Genomic DNA, 24,657 nt, shown 5'->3' with positions numbered 1-24,657 from the left:
TTAAATCAACAGTCTATTTGCCATAACTCCCCAGTAAATTACCATCCTTACTCTGCCCACAAACAGCATCGATTTCCAGGCTTTCAAAAATTGCTTATACAAAACATTTATAAAAAAGCTTAAGTTTTTTAAAGCAATAGGAGGGGGATGATATTAGAAAATACTCTACTTCTAATATGTAATCTATATTTTATCACTCTTACAGAAAGATTTTTGAAGGCAGTCATGGATTTTTGAATATCTGGACGATCCGGATGATAATCCTAAAAACAACAGAGAAAAGACACAAAAACTTTAGTTCTAGTAATATCAATAAAAAATTTGTAGAGGCTTAACTAAAAACAAATAAACAATTCCGTAAAATAGAAGGTGTAGATCTATCTGCTCTCTTTTCAGAGCCTTCTTATTCTTGTATACTGGTGGCTTGTAGTAAAATTGAAGAGCCACTTATAACACCCCTACTTATGCTCGAAATAGAGCCAAGAAAGTTTGACAAAAACTAGTGGACAAGAAACTTTGAAATCATAAAAGGAAAGTGTTTATCTTAAATAATTTTATTAGGCATGTTAGCTTTGTGAAACTAGATTCCTTACGGACTAGTATTGCTGACTGACAAACCAAATTGTGTGACAAGAAAAAGACGGAAGAGCTTTCTATTTCTATCCCTCCTTCACACTCCAAAGAAAAGCTAACCTACAAAATGCCAAGGCGGAAAGAGTAGCTACTCAAACATCTTCCTGTATTGGAAAGACAATTTTGGATGGTGTTCAGTAAAAGTCAAAGTGACTATTTGGGTGACATGCTTGACACACTGAGGTCCTGAGAAGCAGCACTCCTTCCAGAAGACAGAGTAGCCTCAAGCAGTATGCAGGAGACACATTCAATGTCAAGTAAATAAAAGATCCTGCACAACTGTTCTAGGAGTAAAAATTAGCTCCTCTGGCTAGTTTTACCTTAAACATTTAGCTTTTACAGGAATTTTTACCGAGTTTTAAACCATTGCAGCCCATATTTTTGAAGGCTGACGGAAGAGCAAATAAATGTAATTTTGGGTCCCATCATGTTTGACATGTACCTTTAAAATAATTGTTGTCAAATCATCATTAAGCTGGAACATAAATGCTGATAAGATATACCTCCATGTGCCTTTCAAGTTCTTTGAGTAACGTGGGGTATTTATCCAGACGCATAAAAGGTTTGCTGAGGCCTGTGGTCAGTACAAGGATCCCAGGGCTGTTGGCACCTTTCATCTCCATGAATTCTCCTAGCTCCTCACTGCGTACACAAGACATTTGAGCAAATTAAGATCAAATTACCAAGACAATGAAAACTGCATTGGATACTTCATTTCAGTCTTTCATTCACAATGAAATCTGCCAACAAAACAAAAAGCCAAATAAATCAAAAAGTAATTCAAGCACAACTTAAGCGCCGTGAGCAGTTTCTGCATTAAATAAAACATGTCAACAAAGGCATCTGCAGATTTGGGGTCCATCCAGGAAACAAGAGACCAAGAGATCAAACCCACCATTCTAGGCAACTGATGCTCAAAGACAGCTCCGAACAACAATTACAAAATAAAGCCATTTGTGCTATGCAGTATTACTGAGCCCTTTCTTCTAATAAAATGACATGTAACCTTAAAGGTGGTTTACACAAGTAATACACAAGCATAAATGTGCTTATGGCTTTAACCAAATATCAATATTTTTAAGGTGTCAGGGCACTAATGAGAAGACACAGAATGTTTCTGAACCTTTTTTTCCTACAACAGTTACACATTTAATGAACTCATCTCACACACCCAAGGTGTGACGGCAAAATGACCAACTAACCAGTAGCCACACAAATGGCACACCACAGTAGAAATAATTACTGGGCAATCTATTATAAAAGGAGTTTGGGTTTCACTGGCGGTGTACTTAGACAAGACATTTGTTTTGACAGCAAAGCTGCTGTAAGAAATCCATGTTCTCCAAATACCATGAACTGCTACTTCCCCCGTCCACACAGTTTTTCATATTGGAGTAATTTCCAAGAACTGGTCCAGCCCTTCAACTTTTTACATTAACTCAATTAAAAAAGCAGCACGTCCTGGGAATTTCAGGTCACTTTGCTATCAAGGAAACTTAAAATAGCTACATCTTCTGCTTCCTTATGAAGCAGAGGTTTTGGAGGACTATGGTTAGGGACAAGCTTTTCTTGAGATTAAATGACTGGAAATAAAATGAGTCCTCTCTATGGGGAAACTAAGCTATGGCAGCATCTGGACTGATTTCCAGGCTTCAGAAAATACAAGTTGCAGAAAAACTTGGGATTCTAAAGACAAAATCTAAATAAAGGAAATTCAGAAAGCCGTTCATTAAAAAGATAACATCTTCTTGCATTCAAGCTGTGTCATTCTAGATGTCTGCAGATGCAGTTGCTCATGTTTTGAGCCCGTGTTGTAGTAAATCAACTAGTTCTCCAGAAAAACCCACAATAAAACTACTACTGTCATGTGACAGTCCTTTAAATTCTACTCTGATGTATCCTGAAAGAACTTACTTTCTACTGATTAACAGCATTACACTCCTGTAAGTCAGAATTACTACTTAGAATTTTTCTTCCCCTCCTTGGTTATTGGCATAGTCTCATTTTTCAAAGAAAGCCTTCACCAGCTACTGGATTCAGTACTTTTAGAATGTGTAAAAACAGCGCCAAAAAACCAAACAGCAATAAAGGAGGAATGCTTGTACATCATGGTCACATTAACAAAAAGGGAAGGGCAAGGATCTCCAAACCTAGGGTATAGTGTTTCCATGCAAAAGTGAAAGCAAATCTTGACCTGCTCAATTTCCCTAGGAAAAAAGCACCAATAAGACACTGCCATAATACACTCAATTATCTGTGAGTCATGCTACATAAAATCATTAGATAAAGACAAAATAGACCTCCCTGCCTCCCTCTCAAGAGACACACACACTCCTTCCCATGTCAGAAGTGATACTTAGCTTATCAATATCATTTGTCCAAACAGATGAAGAGAGTAGAATAAGAACATGAACCACGACCTTCCCATCCCAATGTAGGTACTCTACCCATCATCCCACCCCGATCTCCCTCCTCCCAGCTCCTAAAGCTTCCTGAAGTTCACAGAAGGTGCTTTTCCATACAGCTTACTTCAATGTCAACTCGATTTCAGATTAGTTAACTGGTATTTACTTACACTACTTTGATTAAATACATTAAGCACCATTTCTGGATTATCATCGCACCACCTCCTTCAGAGTACTTCACCCCCATTCCAACCAGGCCCAGGCATTCCTCGGTGCACAGATTTCTGCAATTCCTGCTGTACTCAACTACAGCGTCAAGAAAGCAGGTGAGGGGACCTCCCAACACCCACTTTGCATTTTAAAGATGCAAAACGAGGGGCTGGGCACCCTTGGGAATGCCCACAGCTTCATGAGGCAGCCCTTGCTACAGCCCTCTCAAGACAGACGTGTCAGCAACTCCAGGCCTCCCAACATCAGCTTGTGACATGATCAGGTTTTAGCCAAACTTAAAACCCACTGGAAAACCTTCTACCTTGCAAGGAAAAAACTATAATAATGCAACACAGATAAACATAAATACTTTCTAAGCTTAAATTTAGACTTTAGAAGCTGGCCAACTCTGAATACCTAGAGCCTGAAGACGCACTTTGCCTTATGCTTTCTCAGCCACAGCCCTTACTCAGCACAAAAATCACACCAACTTCAGAACCTGACAACTGATTTGGTGGCACCCTAAACAAGACTCAGGATTTTGACTCATGATTCAGTTTTACAGCCTTACCAGCTACTTAGTCACTAAGGATTCAGGGTAATTCACTGGAACACTAAGCTCAATGGTGACACATCCTCTTCTCCTGACTCACCTGGAAGCAGCTGTTTCCAGCAAGGTGATGGGGTGGACAAAAGAGGGTATGGCACTCAGTTTCACACAAAGCTTTACCACAGCTCACCTGAGAAAGCCCATTGGTCTCAGGGCACTCAGGGGTTTTAAATTTCAACTCACCGTGTATACGACACTGATCACATGTACGCTACTGCTTTTTTTTGTTTCACCCACCAATTCTCTCTGTAAGTACCTTCACCATGCCAGCCTCTAAGTACCAATGGCATCCTCGGGTGTATTACAAGGTGGGTGGTTAGCAGATCAAGAGAGGTCCTCCTTCCCCCCTACTCCGCCCTGGTGAGACCCCATCTGGAATATTGTGTCCGGTTCTGGGCCCCTCAGTTCAAGAAGGACAGGGAACTGCTGGAGAGAGTCCAGTGTAGGGCAACAAAGATGATTAAGGGAGTGGAGCATCTCCCTTATGAAGAAAGGCTGAGGGAGCTGGATCTCTTTAGTTTGGAGAAGAGGAGACTGAGGGGTGACCTCATTATATAAAGGGTAAGTGCCATGAGGATGGAGCCAGGCTCTTCTCAGTGGCAAACAATGATAGGACAAGGTGTAATGTGATCAAGCTGGAACACAAGAGGTTCCACTTAAATTTGAGAAAAAACTTCTCAGTGAGGGTGACAGAGCACTGGAACAGGCTGCCCAGGGAGGTTGTGGAGTCTCCTTCCCTGGAGACATTCAAAACCCGCCTGGACATGTTCCTGTGTGACCTCACCTAGGTGTTCCTGCTCTGGCAGGGGGATTGGACTAGATGATCTTTTGAGGTCCCTTCCAATCCCAAACATACTGTGATACCTGTCCTACTTGATATGTATCTTCAAGTCAACGTTTAAACTCATTCTTTGCATCGTTTACTCCAGCCAGATGCACAGCCCCTGCTGCCTAAGTTTATTAACTATTCCCTTTACACATTATCTGCTCTTCTTCCCTATTTCAGGCAGCACAATCCATGTGCACATTTACGCAGCTTCTCTTTTCTCCCCCAACAAACCAGCACGTTCTACCGGATGTGTTAATCGTGAATACCACAGCCCATTCAATTTAACATTGTTCTGAACAGCGCTGATTTTTGCCTTTAGATTGCAAAGACACAAAAATCCTCATTCCTAATTACTTTGGCCATCTCCACATTGCTGGGTGCATACAAATGCACTATATAAATGGTATTTGCTGAGCTATCCATTAACACAATGCCTTTTTTTAACTTAATGTCTCTACAGTAGAATGAACACTGGTTACCATTTCACCCACATTCACATTTCTAATTTTCATTATCACTGTTCCAATGATTCTATGATTTCTTCGTGATTTAAGCATTATGAAACAGATGTGCCTGAAAACAGGAAAACACTCATTGTAGCCCAAATTAAAATTGACTACTTGGAGACCTAAAATAAAGACCTGCTATTATCTTGTTTTCACCGTCTACTCTGCAATTCCTTTAAGTAAAGGCACTCTGTGGCTACGCAATGTAGCTGCAGTTTCCAGGCCATTCACTGCTCCTTGACACAAGGTACTTGGATGTTTTATCACCTCCCCTTTACTTAATCACAGTATAGGAACTTATATAGCAAGCTTAAACCTCAGCTCACTTGAAATGGACACAAAGTCCTGAAAAACACGCTTAGCAATGGCATCATCAGGAAGCCTTTTCCACCGAGCAGCGTTGATAGGTGTAATTAAAACTGAATGATGTAGTTCTCCTCCCAACGTTCTCAAGAGGACAATGTTTTCTTTCATACGCTCCAGCGCTTCCTTCTGACAAGTTCTGACATGCCAGCTTGTTTTAACTCTGGTACAAATACACATGTACAGATTATTTTGATACAACTGTACCCCAAATGTTGCCTGAGCAGTTCTATCACACAGACCCCATTAGCAGTCTGCTCAGGCTATATCAACCTGCTAACTCTAGAGTTTCGTGGACATCACACATTTGGCAAAATGCACATTATTTTAGCTCAGAGCTTAAAGCAAGTGTCCTTTATTTACTGTCAAAAACCAAATACAATATAGAACATAATGGAAAGGTTTACTTTCAATGAAATATGGGCGGGTAAAAATACTGTTTGAATATGACAATAGTTCACAACTGGTTTTTTTAATTAACAGCAGCTTAAAAGCCAATGTTGTTGGCTTAAGAGCACAGCTGCTTTGCCAAAGACAAAGGTTCTTTCATGTCATAATTTCAATTGATGCCTGCAAGTACCACACTCTCCTAGGCAGTATATGCTAAATAAAACTCTGGCCCAGAGCTAAGCAGTTGTTGTTTGGTTTTTTTTTTTTTAAACATTATTTATCTGAACAGGAAAAATTTTGAACAGTGAAATCATCAACTTAGTCTCAACTGCCTAAATAAGCAGCTTTTCAGAAAGAGGCAGCTGAGATTTGAATTCACTACTTGAGCCATTTCACAGAAGTAAATGAAGAGAGGCATACAAAAATGCCGTGTTTCATTCATCATGAAATCTCAGGCTGAAGAGTTCTCCCCAGTCCGCAACGAAGTTAGTTCCCAGCTTGAAATACTGTAAAGGTCACCATGAAAAGTGTCTCTAAGCCCTATTAATATAGCCAAATGTTCCTTAGTACAGCTGCCTCAAAAGCTGCAAATCAGACTGGGGGGAGGGAAGAAAACAAGTTCAGATGTGCCTACAGTAACAGAAGAAGAAAAAAAAAAAAGGCCATTTAACCTGACAACTAAAAACATTTATGTTTAAAATTACAACTTACACTTTCGAAGCAGGTCTCTGTTTGTAATAGATGGAGCAGGAGCTGTCGCTGCTGATGGGTCTGAGGACTGCACACAGGCACCGCATTTTGCCAGCACGGTGGCACCGTTTGGCTCAGCAACCCCTCAAACCCGCTTTTCACCTCCCAGTGCTCAACCTCCCAGCCCAGCTCCGATCCCTGGGACTGTTCGCGGTGTCTGACATCAGCCCGCAACCCTCGCAGCCTCCGAGATGCGCCCAAGCGGGGGAGGCACAAAGGGGTTTCCGACCAGAGCCGATCTCTATTTCCGCGCTCCAGTTACTCGGAGTAATTGTGATGTTTCAGCTCCGCAAATTTTATCCGGACTGCTCAGTCTGTGATGCAAGCGTAGAATATGCTTGGGACATGTTATCAAAGAACAGGAGAATCCAGTCAAATCAATGCTTGAGCAAGCAAAGATTTGTGAATAGCTTGCTTTCAGCTGAAAACTGGCTTGATACTTGCCACTTTGCAAAAAATTTAAAATAAAAAAAAGGCAGCAAAAAACCAGTAATATATGCCTATGTTTTAATCAAATTCATTTTTCATTTGGAAACATTTTTCTTCCCTTTGTTTCAAAAAAATACATGGCGTTGTTTAAACCAAGTTAGAAAGCTTAACCCTCCCCCCAATAATTACATACTTCATGCTGATTACATTGGGTCTGTACTCTCCATACCGCCTCAAAGAGTTTTATGTCCACTGATCAGTGGGGCACGTTAAGACGGGGTTCTTTTTTTCTTCATTATGTTATCCACCCTTCAGTGAGTTCTATACTCAAATATCTTTCCTCTTGTCATTTTGGACAAAGTCCACATAAAATCCCAGCCCTAGCTCCTGCCTTGTCTTCTGCTTTGCTGGAGTTTCTCCTTGCACTGAACTTTGTGGCTTGCGATCTTCCTCAAACAGTAGGGAACTCCTGGGACTCCTTACTCGACTACCCATTTCTGGACTCTGTATCCAATTGGGTTTTTTAATTTGAGAGAAATCCATTTTTCATGCCTTAAGTTGCTGAGCCTATTTCTTTTACTGGAAGGCAAGCATTATATTTATGAGCAGAAGCACACAAAAGAAACAATGCTATTTTGAATAAACACTATGCCCTCAAGGCAGTCCTGCTCTCACCAGCTAGAAAAATTCTCTCCTAAAAAAATAATACTGTATTTATATTGGATCACCTGCCCTTGGACATGAACTGGGATTTTCAAACAAAACTACGAGATATTAGAAACTGACAGTTCATAAAATGGAGCTAAAGAGACTGTTACGAAACAAAGTAAATAAAATAGGGATCACATACAGTTGCACTATAGCAACTACAAGACAAAGGAATAAGGAGAATGAGGCAAGAGGCAGCAGTGGAAACACGCAAAACACCAAGCTCCGTCAGAGCCACCACCCAGCACTACTGGGCAGCCAGCTCTAGCCAGTGGCTTAAGGCACAGTAGAATATGCAATGACAGACCTAAGGAAAAATGACTTAGTTCTTAAAAATTCTTGGTTCATTACACAGAAAGAATTTTAATTCTGGGAAAAAAAAAATGCAATGGCTCGGAAACAATTCCCAAGACAAAAAGTACCCACCAAATTTCAAGATTGCATAAAATTGGAGAAATTATGTTGAATACCAACTCCTATATCTGAATAAAACCTACAGTACCACAAGTGGAACCAAGAAGAGAATCTGTTCCCAAACTTAAACAACATCAACAAAAAAAAAATCTATCTTATTGTGATTATCAGAGGCAAATACAACCTCAGAAACATGCAGTTCTGGAACCTGAACTCCTGTATGGGCTGTATTCGGTTTTATTCCCATTTCTGCATATTCACGTACACTCAGGTCTCTGATGCTATTCATTTCAATAGTTTGACTACTAATAATTAACACACGGAAATAGAATATATTTGCAGCTTTGAAGACTGGAACATGAAAAATATTTATGAAGTAATATAATTAATCCCCTTTACCTTCAACTGTGTATTTGTATAAACACACACCCATGTATGAACATATATATGCACACATCCCCTTATTTTGTACTAATTGAATTAAAAAAACCCCATGTTGCTGCAACAACTGATCAAGAAGCAAATGACAAAGCAGTAAAAGAGGGAACACAGCCTGGCATTCATAATGAATGGCATTTTAAAAAAAGAGACGACAGTCACATTCCAACTGAATGCCCCTTTTAAGTCTCCAGTACTGTCATTTATCACTGACCTCACAAAAATGCTATTAAAAAAAAAAAGAAGCTTCTCACTAGAAGTCCAAAATAATTCTAAGTTAACATCAACTGGTTTTATCTATACATATGCATACACACACCATCTTTACCAGATGTCAACAACATCATAACAGGGACTACAACATCGCTGTTACAATGATCCAACCAGTTAAAGAAACAATATAGCTAATGCTTCAAAATACAGCCATTTTCATTTAAGTTGCTTTTAGACAGTGTCAGTAAAAACACAACAATAAAATCACTATGTTTTACGGAATGTAAAAAAACAAAATAGAGGTAAAGTTTCTGAAGTTTCATATCAGGCAATTATATAGGAAATTTTTTTGTTTCTTTTTTGGTGGTACAGTTCCCAACAAACGCAAGTGAACTTAATAAACTGCAGAAAATGCTCACTTTGCTACATAAGAATCTGACTTAAAATTATCTGCTATTTTTTTTTGTAGAAAGGCTTTCAGAAGTATTGTTAATGCCTATCTGTCCAGTTTATGAAGACTTCACAGCAAGAAATAATCTGCTGTAGACAGTGAGAGTTCATGTTCCAAATCAAACTGCTCCAGACTGCTCCTTTTTCTCCTCTCTCTAAAACGCTACCGAATAGCACAGCTGTTACAAACACAATACTTAAATCCAACAATTCAGCAAACATCTATTTCTCTGCTGTATTTTTGCTGGTATTAAAACACATGTAATGCTTTTGGACCTTCTGGTAAAACTACACCACAAAACCAGCCAACAAACCACCGCTGTTTCTTAAAACTCTTCAACCTCAGTCTCTGACATCTCTGAAAAACTCCAATATTAATCTAGTATTCACTGCGGTATAGTTGTTTCATTATTATTATTACAATCATGACTACCCCCAACCCTCACAGTAAATTTTACATTGTTCACTAATGATGCTTTTACACAATAAAAGCGTTTCAACTAAGTAGACAAGGAGATAGTTCTTAGTATTCCCATTTTCTTTATGCCTTCAATCAGTTTGTTATTCTTGGCAGAGAAGGCTTTTTTTCCCCTACCTTTAAAACAATGTAATTAAAAGTTTTCTTGCATTCTGAGAGGAAAAGGTTCAGAACTGCTTAAAGCCACCTGTTGATTTCTTCATGGTCGCTGTCTCAAGCAGAATTTTTACTCAGGCCATTTGGTACCAACAGCAACGGTGTTCAACAGAAATTAAAGGCTTAGAATAAAAAGCTGGGGTAACTAAAAAAAAAAAACAACCAGCATTTACTTCTGTTGACTCATGCCTGGCAACACGATAGCATTAAACAGAAAACCGTTCATCACAACTTAACTCCACTTGAGCTATCTCTTACGAACAATACAGTTGCTTTGAACCTACTTCCATATTTGTATTACTTAACTGCTCTATGATACAATACTTATATTGACTCCACAAGGATTTGGTATCAGGGCAACTTTACAGACCAGAAGCCAATATTTTTAAGACAACCCATGCCCAAAGCAACACAGAAGAGAAGAAATTTTACTCTTCACCATCTGCAGAACAATTGCTTTCCTTCCCTGCATTTCTATCACGGTTTCTCAGAAACGGCTATTCCCTCTTTCTTCTAAGAGTTCTGAAAGTTGTGATTATATTACATAAACATCTTCAAATCTTAAGAGATGTAGATGATCACTTTGCTACTACTTGCCATATTCCATCTATAGATTAAATCCCAGACTTCTGTATAGAAAGAGCGTAAAGGCACAAACAAGTCTAAGCCTAAGAGTATTAAAAACCCCATAGGCGTGGATCACCTAAATATTTTACCATTTACAGAAAGTGGTACTAGAAGTAGGCCATCTGAAAGACAACAAACACTAAGGGGTTTCATCAGGGCATTTTAAACATATTCTGTCTTGTCTAATTTTGTCATTGCTTCTGACAAAAAAAAAATCCTTCTGCTTAAATTGCAACATCAATATGCAGCTTGAATTTTCAAAGTGGGGTTGGAAAACAGTGGCATGTGTTAGTAGCAAAAGTGATAGTTCAGAGTATTTGGTAGCTAGAAATTTTTTTATTTATACTATTACGAGTAAAGTTCACAAATTGTCACATATTGTTGCTGTTAAAATGCAACCTCTTAGGAGAAGTTAATACTTTAGAAAACAACTCAATTATGCTGCTCTTCATTTAGGAAGACCTAAGAATACTCAAAATACTTTGGTCCATCACAAGACGACAAAAAAAGGTTGGGGAAAAAAGCAAAAAAGAACAGATATTCTGCATTTGTCCTATGTATAACATTCAAGAAAAGGTCATGGTTCTATCCTGCACCACAAGCAAATACAAACAGCCCCAAACTAACGGTTGCTGCATCAAGTGCTCATCAGGAGAACAGATAGAACAGTAAAGTTATGCAATCAAATTCTGGCCTCAACTCTCCTCCCTCAAGGAGATACAAAGCATCTCCTGTGCAAATTCAAGGCCAGTCCCAAAGCTGAGCAACTTCCATCATCTTAAATCAATACAAATCTTGTAAACTTGAAAAGCTCACACTCCTTTCATATCACTTGAAAGTAAAGCAAAGTGTATATCTTTATAACATTAAGTACATGCAAATGTACAGGCTTTTACAGGGCTAAGTTACAGTTCACCAACTGTCTACTAGTGATCATGTCAACTATGCTGTAATCCCACAAACTTGTTTTGATCTTGACATTTTTTTAAACAAAGATGACAGTCAGTACAGTTTGTACTCAGAGTCCAGCATGCGGTATTCTTTAAATGAGAAAATGCTCTGAAACCGTTGATACATTGATAACACACTGCCAAAAGTGACGAGCTGGTCCTGATCGCATTAACAGCTTTGTGTTGTGTGGTTTGGTTTGTTTGTTTTCTGTTTTGTTTGGTGTGTGTTTTTTTTTTATAAATACACTTTTATTTCTTGAACAAGCTCTACTATACCAAATACATGTCAAAAGAGATATCACAGCTTTACAACACAAGTGTAATTTATGCAGTTTTTTTGTATCAGACTTAAAAGACAGCAAAGTAAACGTACCTGTGTTCTGTGAGAACATTTACTGCTGATGGATGGTTGGCACAGTAGGCAAGGTATAAGCTTTTCATTTGTGGCATCAAATTTAGAAAACATCCTCCAACTCTCTGCTGAGCTTCAGGCAACCTAAAAAGAGAGTAATAAAGATGGTATTACTGTAATAATTCTATTATTCTAATACCAACCAGACACAGAAATAAAGCCTGGAAAAGCAGTCTATGCTGTTTTGTTTTTGTTTTGGTGGTGGTGTTGTCTGCTTGTCTTTTAAATAAAATCAACAGATAGTTTTATTTTGTCACTGACCAGCAACAATATCTTTCTTTCTTCTTTACAGCCTCAACCTTGTAACAGACAGGCCTGATTATGCACAACAGGATCGGCAGCATACGGTACATATCTGTAAGACTGTCAATGAGCAAATTTTTTTCAAGAATTAGTGGTAATTAACACCTTCTATCAGAGTTTGTTTTTCTATCAACGTATCTACCTGTCTGAACAGCTTACTATCCACTTATATATGTCATGCCAAATCTTAAAAGCAGTATTTCAGCACTTGGACAAAAACTGGATGGAACAGCCAACAGGATTCTCTTCCTCTACCATACACCAGAGAGGATAGGTTTAAAATATTCATTAAAAGATCTAAGTACCATATTAAGTTCTTATAGCACAAACGGAAGCCAGTTACAGTACTGTAACGGGCTGGTTTTAGACAATTGTCACTCATCTTGTTTTTCTAAGGACCATAAAGCATTTTTATGTCGGTTCATAACCAGGGCAAGAGTGCTGCTTTACCACCATCAGTACAGAAATATTTCCTGTAACTCATACTTTCTTCATCTTTCATGCTCAAACGCAACAAATCTGCTAAGCAGTGAAGGAAAACCTCACAATTCTGTTCAGAAGAGGCTATTTTGTCTAGCGTAAAATGGTTCTTAAATAACAGCAGTATCAGTGACTTCAGAAAAAAAAAGGTGACTCAGCACGAGAAACGGTATTTAGCAGAAAAGCTTACTTTCACACAGTCTTGGTGAACCTAATCAGTTTTGATCAGGTTTGTCAGCAGAATATACATGTTTATTCACATAAATAAGGGAGAACGGGGCATGAAGAAAACTAAGATGAATATACACGATGTATTTTTCAAAAGGTTGTAGCAGGAACTGTCATCTCAAATTGCAGTAAGAAAATACTTGGAGTATAAATATCCGAAATCGGCTGCGTGGCACCAGCAAAGAACTGGTACAATCAGCAAAAAGTAAATGTCTGACTTCCGATTTTGCATCTGTATGAGCGGGGGGGGCAGGGGAAACCAAGAACAAGAAAAATGCAAATTTTCCACTATTATTCTCAGTATCTCCTTAACCTACAGATTTCAGATGCAAATAAAAGCACACTCACATACTTTTTTTAGATCTAAAATAATTTTCAAGTTAAACACAAACTGATGGAAAGAACAACATATTCTAAGCAGCCATACTTCCTTACTGCTGCCATAGCACCATTCTCAGAACTCAGAATACTTCCTATGTGAGAAAGGAAAAATTGGATAATCAAGCAAATAATATCGTAAGGGTGTCAGAAAGGATGAAACCCTATTATTTTCTATAGAGAAACTCCCACTTGAAGGGCTAAGCCTCTTCAGCACTATATGGTCAACTGCCAGCTGTATAACCCACGCTGAAGTTAACCAGAAGAAGGGACACCGTTTTCAGCAGTCCTAGAATATAAGCTTGTCCTTGATGCCTTTTCTAAACCTATTGTACAAAATGTGCAAGGAGATGAAATGTTTCAATTTCACCATATATTTCTTCTCCTTGCATAAAAATTGCGTCTCCCAACATAAATACGCCCAGTCTTTGCTTCAGTCTGTTTGCAAAACAAGATGAACTGAGGATTTTGTTTTGTTATCACCCATTTTACAATACTCTTAAAACCAGTATTCCCACTGCTCTAAAGTCAGATGAGTCTTCAGTAAGTACTCAACAGATACATTGCCAGCACAGTCAAAGGGTTTCACGCTAACACTGGTCCCAATAATTCTCTCTGGAAGAATACTGTTTTTATTAAAAAATACATTTTTTTTTAAGTCAATCTTTTCTGCAATTGTCATGAACATGTGCATGAAGTCTCTAAGCCTCAATATTCACTGTATTCCCTCTGAAAAAGTGAGATATGCTCCAGTGAACTGCAGCAGAAAGAACAGTTCAGCTTTCCAGGACAGCCGCTCCTCCAGGCAGGGGATGTTTTCATCTTGCTCAAGCACAGTCCTCTTGTCCCACTCCATTGGTTGGCTCACAGGGATTAAATTTCAAATTTCAAAACAAGGAATCTGTCTCTTACTAAGCTGTTAACCCCCCCTGTACAGTGTGGGAAGACCTACCCAGTATGAAGCCAAAACTGATCGTACAAGCGTTCAGAACACCAGGCAGAGGAAACACGCTTCCACATTTAAAGGTAACAATCATTATAGACACACAGAAAACAGCAGTTGAATCCCCAGCAAGCACATCATGCCAGACAGAATCATAGAATCACTTCAGTTGGAAGAGACCCCCACGATCACAGAGCTCAACCATAACCTAACTCTAGCACTAAACCATGTCCTTAAGAACCTCATCTAAACACCTTTTAAACCCCTCCAGGGATGGTGACTCCACCACTTCCCTGGGCAGCCTGTTCCAAGATACACTCTGATCACATCATCAGTGCTCCTTACATTAAAGTCTAGGGCCCGTATTTTATTGTCTGCATCCTTCTTTCTCTTCCCAGAAAAGTTGAAATTCTGAAATCAATAGAGTGGTTGCTCTAGCAGGTTTTTAGGGGAAAACCAGGAGCAATCCCCAGCACATGATTCTTACAGCCTTGCAAGCAGTATTTCCTGCCCAGCAGCTGGTCCCCTTCAATAAATCTAAGCATGAGCTAATAATACATTCTTTAAGGAATAGATGCAGCAAAATTCTCGAACTCGGAAGACATACTCAAGGCATACAACTCAGTATTAAGTAATAAGAGGAGCCAATAAGCAGTTGCTGAAAATGGTTAAATTGTGTTTTCATGCTGTAGTGCTGAGAGTGAATTTTGGCTGCTTGCACCAAGCAGACATCTGTGTCTTCTCAGTCTGCTGTTCTTTTAGCAGAATGAAAGACTCACATTCTCTTTTACATGTTGCACACTCATTTCAAACTTATACTGCACATTCTTTGTTGAATTAAGATGATTAGAAGATTTCATGAGGGGGTGGCAACTCATCCCCTTTGACTTTTCTAATCCATGCATTAGTTGCAAGTGTTATACTATTTTTAGAGGAGGAATTAATAAATTATCTACTTCCTTTTAACTGTTGAAAAAAAAAAAAAACACCAAACAAAACAATTTAAAGTCTATCACCACATTGCATAAACCTTTCAGTAGTTAACATGTTCCGTAAAGAGCATAGTTATTTTACAATTTATTTTGAAGCTGTCATCCCAGTATTGCTTTCATATTTGATATGTTAATGAAAAAGGAATTGCACATTAGTCTTCTATTTATACATATATAAATGATAATAACTTCAGTTATAAAAAGGCCAAAGCCATGTTTTGATTCCATTTACAGAATTAGAGAACCATAACAAAGCCTCTGCTGTTGTACACATGCTAGAGGCATCATCATACGACCGCATCTAAACTACCTAATATTATCTGCTTGTTGGAGCTACATCCAACAGTTATCAGTCCTGTTTCTCCAGACTTAAAACAAGTTCTCACTGTATGACAATTTGTGAAAAGAAAAAAAAAGACAAGAACTTGTTGCTCTATCACGCTTACTTTAAGATTCTAATCAAAACCATCGATCAGAACTGAACTAAAGCTAGATTAGCAGTTGACAGAGAAATAATGACATTACAAAATATCTAATTACGTCCTGCAAGTTCTAAAGAAATATGCCTTAGTTTTGGTATCAGTGGACACTACAATATTCTGGGAAAAGCTGTGGAAAATGTGATGAATCCAGACAAATTTAAACACAGACTAACAGAGGCAATTTTAAAAGAAAAGTAGATAACATAATGTAATCAACATTGTATGTTCTGTTTTTTAAGGAAAAGATCAGGTGTCCATAAATTTCACTTGACTGTGAGGTTACCACAAGAGTGTCATGCAGCAACCTATGTCACTATATATATTTGTGTATATATAAACACACACCTGCAGAACCTGCCACAAACTGGAAACTTTCTGTTATCTGGGTGGCATTTTCTGCTCTTCCCCATCTGCTCCCACAGAAAGCAGAATGTCCTGCCCCTCTCTCAGCCTCCTGAAGGAGCTGGAGCATCAATGACAAATTTGCTATGTTTGCAGGAGGTCAGTACAGAGAAATGGTTCGAACGTAAAAGCTGATGGCAGAGAAGACCCAGAACAAGCGAAGGTCTGCAAAAATTATAAAGGGATAATTGTGATTAACAACTGCACAAATGGAGGCACTATGCAACTTACAATCCACCACTCTAATTTTCAGTTCTCTCTTCACAGCCACACCTTTCAATATTTGTCTGTTTGCTCTCAGACAACAGTTAATACGCCTGTTTGTTTCAGCCAATCTGAACACACTATGCTCAAATTCACTTATGCTGATAGCGTCATTTCTGTTGATACAATAACCAAAACCAAGGAGTAATACCAAGATAAAACTTTAACAGACTTAATTAGCATCTGCACTCCAAAACCAATCTTGAAACACTGATTAGTTTTGGATTACATTTAAGCAATTTCTGTCTCACATCCTGACCCCCTCCCCAGCTTTTCTCTTTTTAAATTCCCATTCCACTCCAGGATCATCCCAGAACATGAGAGCAGAGACATGAGGGAAAGAGAGCGCAAACCCCAGCTATGGCTGTTATGGCACAGAAAGAAGTCTGTGATACTCCCTAAAAGACTGCCAGTGCCCCCAGTTTGCCATAGAGGGGATGATACCCAAGCAGTTCATGCAGACTGGTGTCACCAGCCAGCCTGTGTGTTGTGTGTGTGCCCCCTCACTGAGGAGCACAGCCATTGACTGGTAGCTTCTATTCCCAGGTGAACAGAAGATTTTTTTCTTGGAGCAGCAGACATCTGTTCAATCTCCTACTATTATACAATAATACCTAAAGAGCAATATTTCCAACAGAGATCATCTAGAGCAGCCCAGAGATGACCTGACCGACACTGACTTTGTTGGTTCAGAGATTCCTCTGCTGCGCGAACCACGGGAGAGCTGAGCTTTGGCACTGGATCACAGATCTGAAAAGAGACCTAGAGCACCAGACCACTTTCTGTCTTTGAGAGGAGCGCTCCTGCTCTGTTTACTCTCAGAAATCCACCCTTTTGCAACTGAAGACACCAGCAGCGTCCCTCTGCCTTGTCACTTACAGTTTTTCCGCATGCATCAAAGTGCATTTGATCAGTCAAAAGCCACAATTTTGAGGCAGACCAGCAGAAGACTCTCACTCACTGCTAGTTAGACTCCTTTCATATGCCACTTCCGTTCGGTAAATAAAGAAGAAAAGTCACAAAGGCAGCAGTTAACTCCAAGCGAACCCGTGGGCATCCAGGCAGGCAGAGAAGCGTCATCCTAGGGCTGTGACAGATGGAGCAGCCCACAGGAGCACCACAGGGACACTGTGACTGAGGCCAACCCTGACACGTTCACAGCGGACAAACCTTTAGCAACGCACCAGGAGAGTTTTAAGGTTGGGGGTGCGGTGGGAGGGCAGCAGGCCATCAAAACCAAGCCACATCCCCAAACAGCCCCTTTACCCAAAACACACAAGAAGCCCCCTATAGCATTATGTGTTCTGAAAACAAAACAAAAAACCCACAATGTTTGACATCATGAGGATTAAACAAGCCAACACGGCATAAAAAGTTTTTGTCAATGAAGTACATGCCTCTTAACATGTACATTTGGTCAAGAGAAAAACTGATTGACAAACTGACTCGAGTGGGGTGTGGAATTCAAAAAACATTCAACTCTCACGCTCAAGAAGAGGAATTTGTCAAGCAGCATCAGCTGCCAGCACCACAATTGGCATTTAGTCATTCTGACATGTTAGGTTAGAAAAAATACCACATTGGCTGCTGCAGTATGAAGTGCTGAATGATGGAACTATAAGCCCTCTGCCAAAAATAAAATAAAATGATAAATCTATTTGCAGCCTGGGTGCTACTCTGAATTTACAGAACAGGTTCACCAGCCAAAAAAACATGGCAAAAAAAACAAAAAACAAGGCATGAGGGCAAGCATTCTTCTACATGATGGGAATTATGATGCATTAGATTCAGAACAGGAGGAAGGTGGACACTCAGTTCAATATGCTATGATGAAAATCAAACTGAAAATACAACTTGGCATGACCAGCATATTTATAAAAAGAAAATAACACAAAACATTTGCAGCAACACTTCAATGACCCTGGGGCATCACTTCCTCTGCCCACCTACTAGCATCCATTATGTTCCTAAAGTATTACACAGCAATATTCCACTTGCCAGGAAGAAGAAACAAAGGACATGATGATGAGGTGCTCTAATACAGTTTAAATCAAGGAAGAAATTATAACTAAGCTTTCTGAGCTTGAAGTTACATTATAGTATCACACACTACATACCAAGTTTAAAAATGCTTGCATTAATATTTGTTTGAAGGCAAACACACTTCCACTCCTGTTTTTAAGATCACCTTAATCAAAATTTTTTAAAGATAACAGGTACTTCATTTCCCAAACTTCTGATTCACAAGAACGAAATAATGGTAAGAAGACAGTGAGACAATAAAATACAGTGACAAGAGAAGAAAGGAAACTTTTAAGCATGTGGATGAATGGTCATTCTCAGGGATTTAGACACCTAACTGATCAAGCCTAATTTGCCAGAAAGAATATCCTTCTTTCTCAAATGGCATGGAAGAAAGACCATTTCAGGAACACTTCCATTCTACTGCTGAACATTCATCTAAACTACACTGCCCTCCTTCCCATCCTCTCCAGTCCAAGTTGTCTAGAGGTAGAAGAAAGGGTGAGAAACCAGGCAGCAGGACACAGGATCCAAATTCAGCAACAGACCCAGACACACATCACTGCCACAGTGAAGACGCAGCTTGTACTTTGTCACGACAAAGCTTCCTCTTCACACAGAGCGGCTCAGAGGAAAAGAGGAGGGAGAAGTCAAAATAAGACACACTGAGCTGATCCAAAGACCACTGGTGCTAAAAGAGGTATTTTCTCCTCCACCCAAGACATTAATTCCTTCTCACAGCCACTTACTCCCAGCAGACTGGATCTCGTCTAAACCCTCCGTAGCAATTCAAATTACTAACTTGGCAGAACACAAGCAAATTTGGATTAGCTAGGTGCCTTAGCTCACCATGTGGTCAGACAAAACCAGAACACAGGCAAGGGAAAGGATGCAACTGAGCTGAAGAACAGGAACTACACTTTCAGTGGAGTTTAAATACTAGGTAATTGCTACAACAATTCAAACATGATATGGTCACCTTCTTACTTACACCCCCAAGTGCTGAGGTATAAGCTGAAAAATATCCAGGTACCACTTCAGCCTAACCTATGGAAGGAGGACAGGTGTCTATATTCCCCTCATTCTGTGCTTCATGCTTCCTACATGGTACAATATAGGCACTGAGGTTAATTTTTTATTCAGATTGCTCTGACTATCCTGCACGCCTCTCCCAGCACATTCGGATGCCCATCATTGTTCAAGACAAACGAATACCAAGCTCAAGCATTCTCATACGTCATTCTTCATCCAAGTCACCCCCCCACACACACTGTTCCACCACAACATAAGGTACCTTCATTCTTTCTCCAAGAAAATAATTGAAATTCATGCTTCTAAAAGAAAAAAACCACCACTTTACTACCACTTGCCCAGTGATATGCAATTGCACCTGGGAAATTCAGAAAGTTGTTTTCAAACTACATTAAAATTCCTACATCTGCAATTGCATCTCAGAGCCAATACCTATCTGTGCAAGCAATTGATGCATCATCCAAAAATCTATTACTGCACTGCTGTAGCAAATATCCTTAAAGTGAGAGGAACAAAAGTGATGTCAAACAACATACACGACAATAGTAAAATACTCACTTGTTAGAATTTTACATTATCTGGTATGCATAATACTTACTTGGTGCATTCTTCTAAAGACTGTACAAGCATTTGCTGGAAAGAACTTATTTCTTCCAGGTTTCCCATTAAGTATGAAGTATTTGTTGAGTTTAACCTGGAGCCAAAGTAAATAAAAGGTGTTTAGGTCTGCAGTTATTGACTAATTGTGCTCTAGTAAAACCTACAACCTTAAAAGAAAATGCTTACTGGTTCTTAGATCAAGAACCAGACTATTTTAGTCAGCAAACAAACTGCATAAAAAGCAAGCCCTGTCTCAAGAATACAAAAATCTGCAGAAGAAAATAGACACTGACATTGAAATGTTGACCATGTAAACCCTCCCCAATACAAGAAACATCTCAAACTTCATTTTAAAACAACAAAATCTCAAAACAAACTCACTTTTCACTGGCTTGCAATGATCGCAGGTAGTTTGAAAGCATTGTTTGTAGCTCCTTAGCATATTCGTTTTCTGTTTCTAGTATATTTTGTAGCACCTACAATAAATGACAGTTGCTAATTGGTATTGTTAAGAGATACTTCAAGATGTTCAAATCAATACCAGTTTTAAAGCATGTTAAAATTTACTTGGCACTAGGAAAACTTAAATGAGCACCCCTACATTAAAAATTTTAATATTAGCAAGAAAGCTTTGAATGCTATACATCCATGAAATTCACAGAAAAAACCCTACCACCCACACACAATAAGCCATTCTTTAGCCATATACCAAAACAAGCGGTAAGCTAAGAGGGATTTCACCGCACTTACAACTTTTACTGTAAAATTTGAAAGCTATAAAGAACGTTCTTCTAAAGCTAGGGGCAATTATTTCTCCTATGTACTTCAGAACAGTCAAAGATCAGAAATTGGTAAAGCACAACAGAAGTTGTAAGAGAAATGAACCATTAGTGTCTTTTTCTCAGTCTCAATTACAACACATTACAACTAATCTCGCTAGCAAAGTCTTCACTTATTCAGATGTGCGGTTCTACCTAGAAGGTCTCAATATTAACAGATTTATAAGTATCAAGTAATTGCCAACTTTATTTGGCAATATGATTAGCATTATTGCATTCTTTTTAAATGGGGCTGGCTAACCTTACACTGGGAGTGCAATATACACTACCGCAAGAAAATCACAACAGACTCTGATGCAAAGCCAAGAATTTACAAAATGCAGCACACACTTTGTTTTTTTGGTTTTGGTTTTGTTTGTTCATTTTTTTCACTGAATATAAATCAAACAACTGGAATACCCCCCAATATGTACAACAAAAGGTTTCACTAGGTCCTGTCCCAAGGAGCCCGCTTTAGGATATCCTCCAACGTATTCACATCAAGTTCTACTGTGCTTCTAAGCCAGTGACATATTTTTTTGCCTCCAAAAACTTAATGATTTAGCAAGAGAATCATCAGAATTAAATGTAGTTCAATGAATGTAGCTGAGCTTTGAAAACTTCTTGCTGTTCACTGGTCGTAAGCCACACCACAAACCTTTTCATTTTGCTACATGCCATATTTGTCAAGCCTACAGTAATATCTCATTTCAGCATTTATAGTAACAACTGTAATCGAGTCCATTATGCACTGTTGTAGTCAATACTCTTTCTTAGGAAATAAAAAAAGCCATTCATTCCTAAATGCAAACCTGATGAAATAACTTTAAATAGTTCAGTATGTCAATGAAGAATTCACTGTTCCTTTCATTGGTGTCATTGATTCTGCTTACTCCTTGAATGCTTCTATTCATTTGGAGAGAGGGAGAGAGACCACTTTTGAGTTCATTCTTTTGTTGGAAATCTGAATCCTGAACTGAAGATTAAAATGTCTCCATTCTCTGCTAAACACTGTGACAGAAGAATGTCACAGGGAAAGTTATGGCTTCTAACTAGGAGACTACAGCATAAAGTACTACATAGAAACACAGATTTTAGAAAAGCCAAGGTCTTCTTGACCACCTAGACCAAGGCAGGGGGGAAAAAAATTCCACTGATCACAGTACTAAACTCTCTTACACATATATAAATCAAAAAAGTCACTGGTTAAAATGAAAATTATCAGAGTACTTAGAATCCATGACATTCAAAACTGAATGCAAGATCTATCTTTTCTAATATAGCTTTTCCTATCAAAATCTCCCAGCTCAAAGTCATTACACAGTCATTAGTAGAGAAAAGGAGACTGAAAGCTGAGAACAAAATCACAGTGTCCTGATCAAGCACTGAACAGCATTAAAAGACATTCAAAGATAAAAATGAACGGATTTCCTAGAAATCTTGAAAAGCTGCACCACTGCTCCGCTTTCTTGAAGAGTATTTCCATTTTTTGCTATAAACAGCTGTCTGAAAAGCTTGAAAAAATCCCTAGTTTCATGTTGGACACAACTCCGTTATTTTTCTCTGCTAGTTTGGATTTTTGAGGATCCTCTTTGCAACACGGAGAATATGGGTTTGGAGGAAAAAGACTTAAAGGGGAGGGAAAAACAAAACAAAACAAAATCAGGACAGCTTAAAAACCACAATTAGCAACCCAGTAAATTACTGGAAAAAGAAAAATAAATGCAACTATAAATAAAACTATGCTGCAAAGCCTATGCCGAGTACTAAATACACTCTGTAGTGCTTTACGTTATTATTGTAGTTCAGTGTTACACAATACTTTAGATATACACAGTTATAAACACGTCCCAAAATACATTAAATCTATTTCTTTTTTTTTTTTCTTCTTCCAAGTACAGTTTCCACTGCATACAGTATTCTTTTGCTTTGAATATCTTTTGTAAAAAAATAACCTTGATAACACAGCTCTAAAACACGAGTGCTGTGAAATCTCACATCCTTCCACAGCTTGACTCACCCACCTCACCAAGAAGCTATGAGGATTAAATGCTTGGACTGTCCCTTGAAGCACTAAGTAGTCAGTATCGCAACTCAGTATCTTGGCACCAGAGTACCCTTATGTTCCTCACATCCACATCTCGCCCGCATGCTCTAATAATCACCTTTCTTCCCTTCCCCGCTTTCTGGACGTTTTGGCTGCTGCAAGATCCCATGAGACCTCGAAGACCTTGTTTCCACAACTGCACCACAACATTTGCACAGATGACAGCAGGTACCCGAAGAGCAGCATGGAAGTGGCAGCTTTTGCAACCCGTAGCACTGATGAATGGCAGGCACAGACAACTGAGCTCATACAGCACGAGCTCCCTCAATCACATGGTGTGGAGAATTCAAGCATGGTTAACAATTCCGTCACACAAAACACCAGCCGTCTCCCTCAGGCAAAAAACTACCACCCGAAAATGGATTTTAAAAATGACCTACAGGAAGCTGACTGCCTTCCAAATCAGAGGGAGAAAGGCAGGTTTCACAGCTACAGAATCACAGAATGGCTGGGGTTGGAAGGGACCTCTGGAGATCATCTGGTCCAACGCACCTGCTAAAGCAGGTTCACCCAGAGCAGATCACACAGGAATGTGTCCAGGTGGGTTTTGAATGTCTCCAGAGAAGGAGACTCCACAACCTCTCTGGGCAGCCTGTTCCAGTGCTCTGGCACCCCCAAAGTAAAGAAGTTTCTCCTCATATTCAGGTGGAACCTCCTGTGCCTCAGCCTGTGCCCATTGCCCCTCATCCTGTCATTTGTCACCACTGAAAGGAGTCCGGTCCCGTCCTCTTGACACCCACTCTTGAGAAACATCTCAAGAAATACTCAGAAATACTGATGAGATCCCCTCTCAGCCTTTGCCAGGCTGAAGAGACCCAGCTCTAGAAGTCTCTCATAAGAAAGATGCTCTAGGCCCCTAATCATTTTCGTAGCCCGCCACTGGACTCCCTCCAGTAATTCCTTGTCCTTCTTGAACCAGGGAGCCTAGAACTGGACACAGTTCTCTAGATGCAGCCTCACCAGGGCAGAGTAGAGGGGGAGGAGAACCTCCCTTGACCTGATGGTCACACTTCTCTTAAGGCACCCCAGGATATCATTGGCCCTCTTGGCCACAAAGGACATTGTTGACTCATGGCCAACCTTTAGTCAACTAGAAGTCTCAAATCATCTTCTACACCTGAGCATGATTCTGTAGCATTCATGGGAGTAGAATGGCACTCAACTGAAATATCACGTACTCCAGCAAAATGGTGATACATGTCTAATTTTCCTAGATCATGAGAAACTGACAGATGCACCCCTTAAAACAGGCCCTCAAGAGGGGCAATGTAAGGCACCATACAAGTATACCCTATTTCAAGGGTCCTCAAAAACTTTCACAAACTTCAGTAAACACAAACTCTTGATCCAGCTTCTAAAGTGTGGCCTCAAAAGGAGTGCTTATTTTCTATCAGTTCTCAAACACTTAAATGAAAAACGAGGTCATCCAAACACTCATACTATGGAGAAATTTGCCAATTCCTTTACCTGCTTTTAGAGTAGCTACTTAATCTCCAGACAATTGTCTTGTAAGTGGAAACAACCTAATTTTATTTCGTGACACAAAGTTTTAAATTCTCAATGGATCTCAAGTGAAAACAAAACTCAGAGTAATGCCTGCTCTGTCTTCAGGGAATAACCTGCAATAATATGCAC

The 24,657-nt window shown here is 39.3% G+C and overlaps 1 protein-coding gene across 8 annotated transcripts in view; it reads right to left on the bottom strand.

The window, feature by feature from the left end:
* The window catches only part of ARHGEF7 (Rho guanine nucleotide exchange factor 7), a 131,620-nt gene that overhangs the window by 30,447 nt on the left and 76,516 nt on the right, over positions 1–24,657 (bottom strand). For 7 of the 8 annotated variants that reach the window (XM_065829636.2, XM_065829637.2, XM_065829638.2 and 4 more), the window contains 5 exons: positions 20,479–20,573; positions 20,096–20,191; positions 11,933–12,055; positions 1,137–1,275; positions 204–263 (listed from right to left, as the gene is read on the bottom strand). In XM_065829636.2, coding sequence (XP_065685708.1) covers positions 204–263; positions 1,137–1,275; positions 11,933–12,055; positions 20,096–20,191; positions 20,479–20,573 — 513 coding nt within the window. Of the gene's footprint in view, positions 1–203; positions 264–1,136; positions 1,276–11,932; positions 12,056–20,095; positions 20,192–20,478; positions 20,574–23,080; positions 23,215–24,657 lie in introns of those variants that run through there. The other variant, XM_071807374.1, reaches the window with a different exon arrangement.

This window comes from Patagioenas fasciata, chromosome 1 (assembly GCF_037038585.1).
Source record: "Patagioenas fasciata isolate bPatFas1 chromosome 1, bPatFas1.hap1, whole genome shotgun sequence".
NCBI lineage: Eukaryota > Metazoa > Chordata > Aves > Columbiformes > Columbidae > Patagioenas > Patagioenas fasciata.
This window is presented reverse-complemented; position numbering and strand designations above follow the sequence as displayed.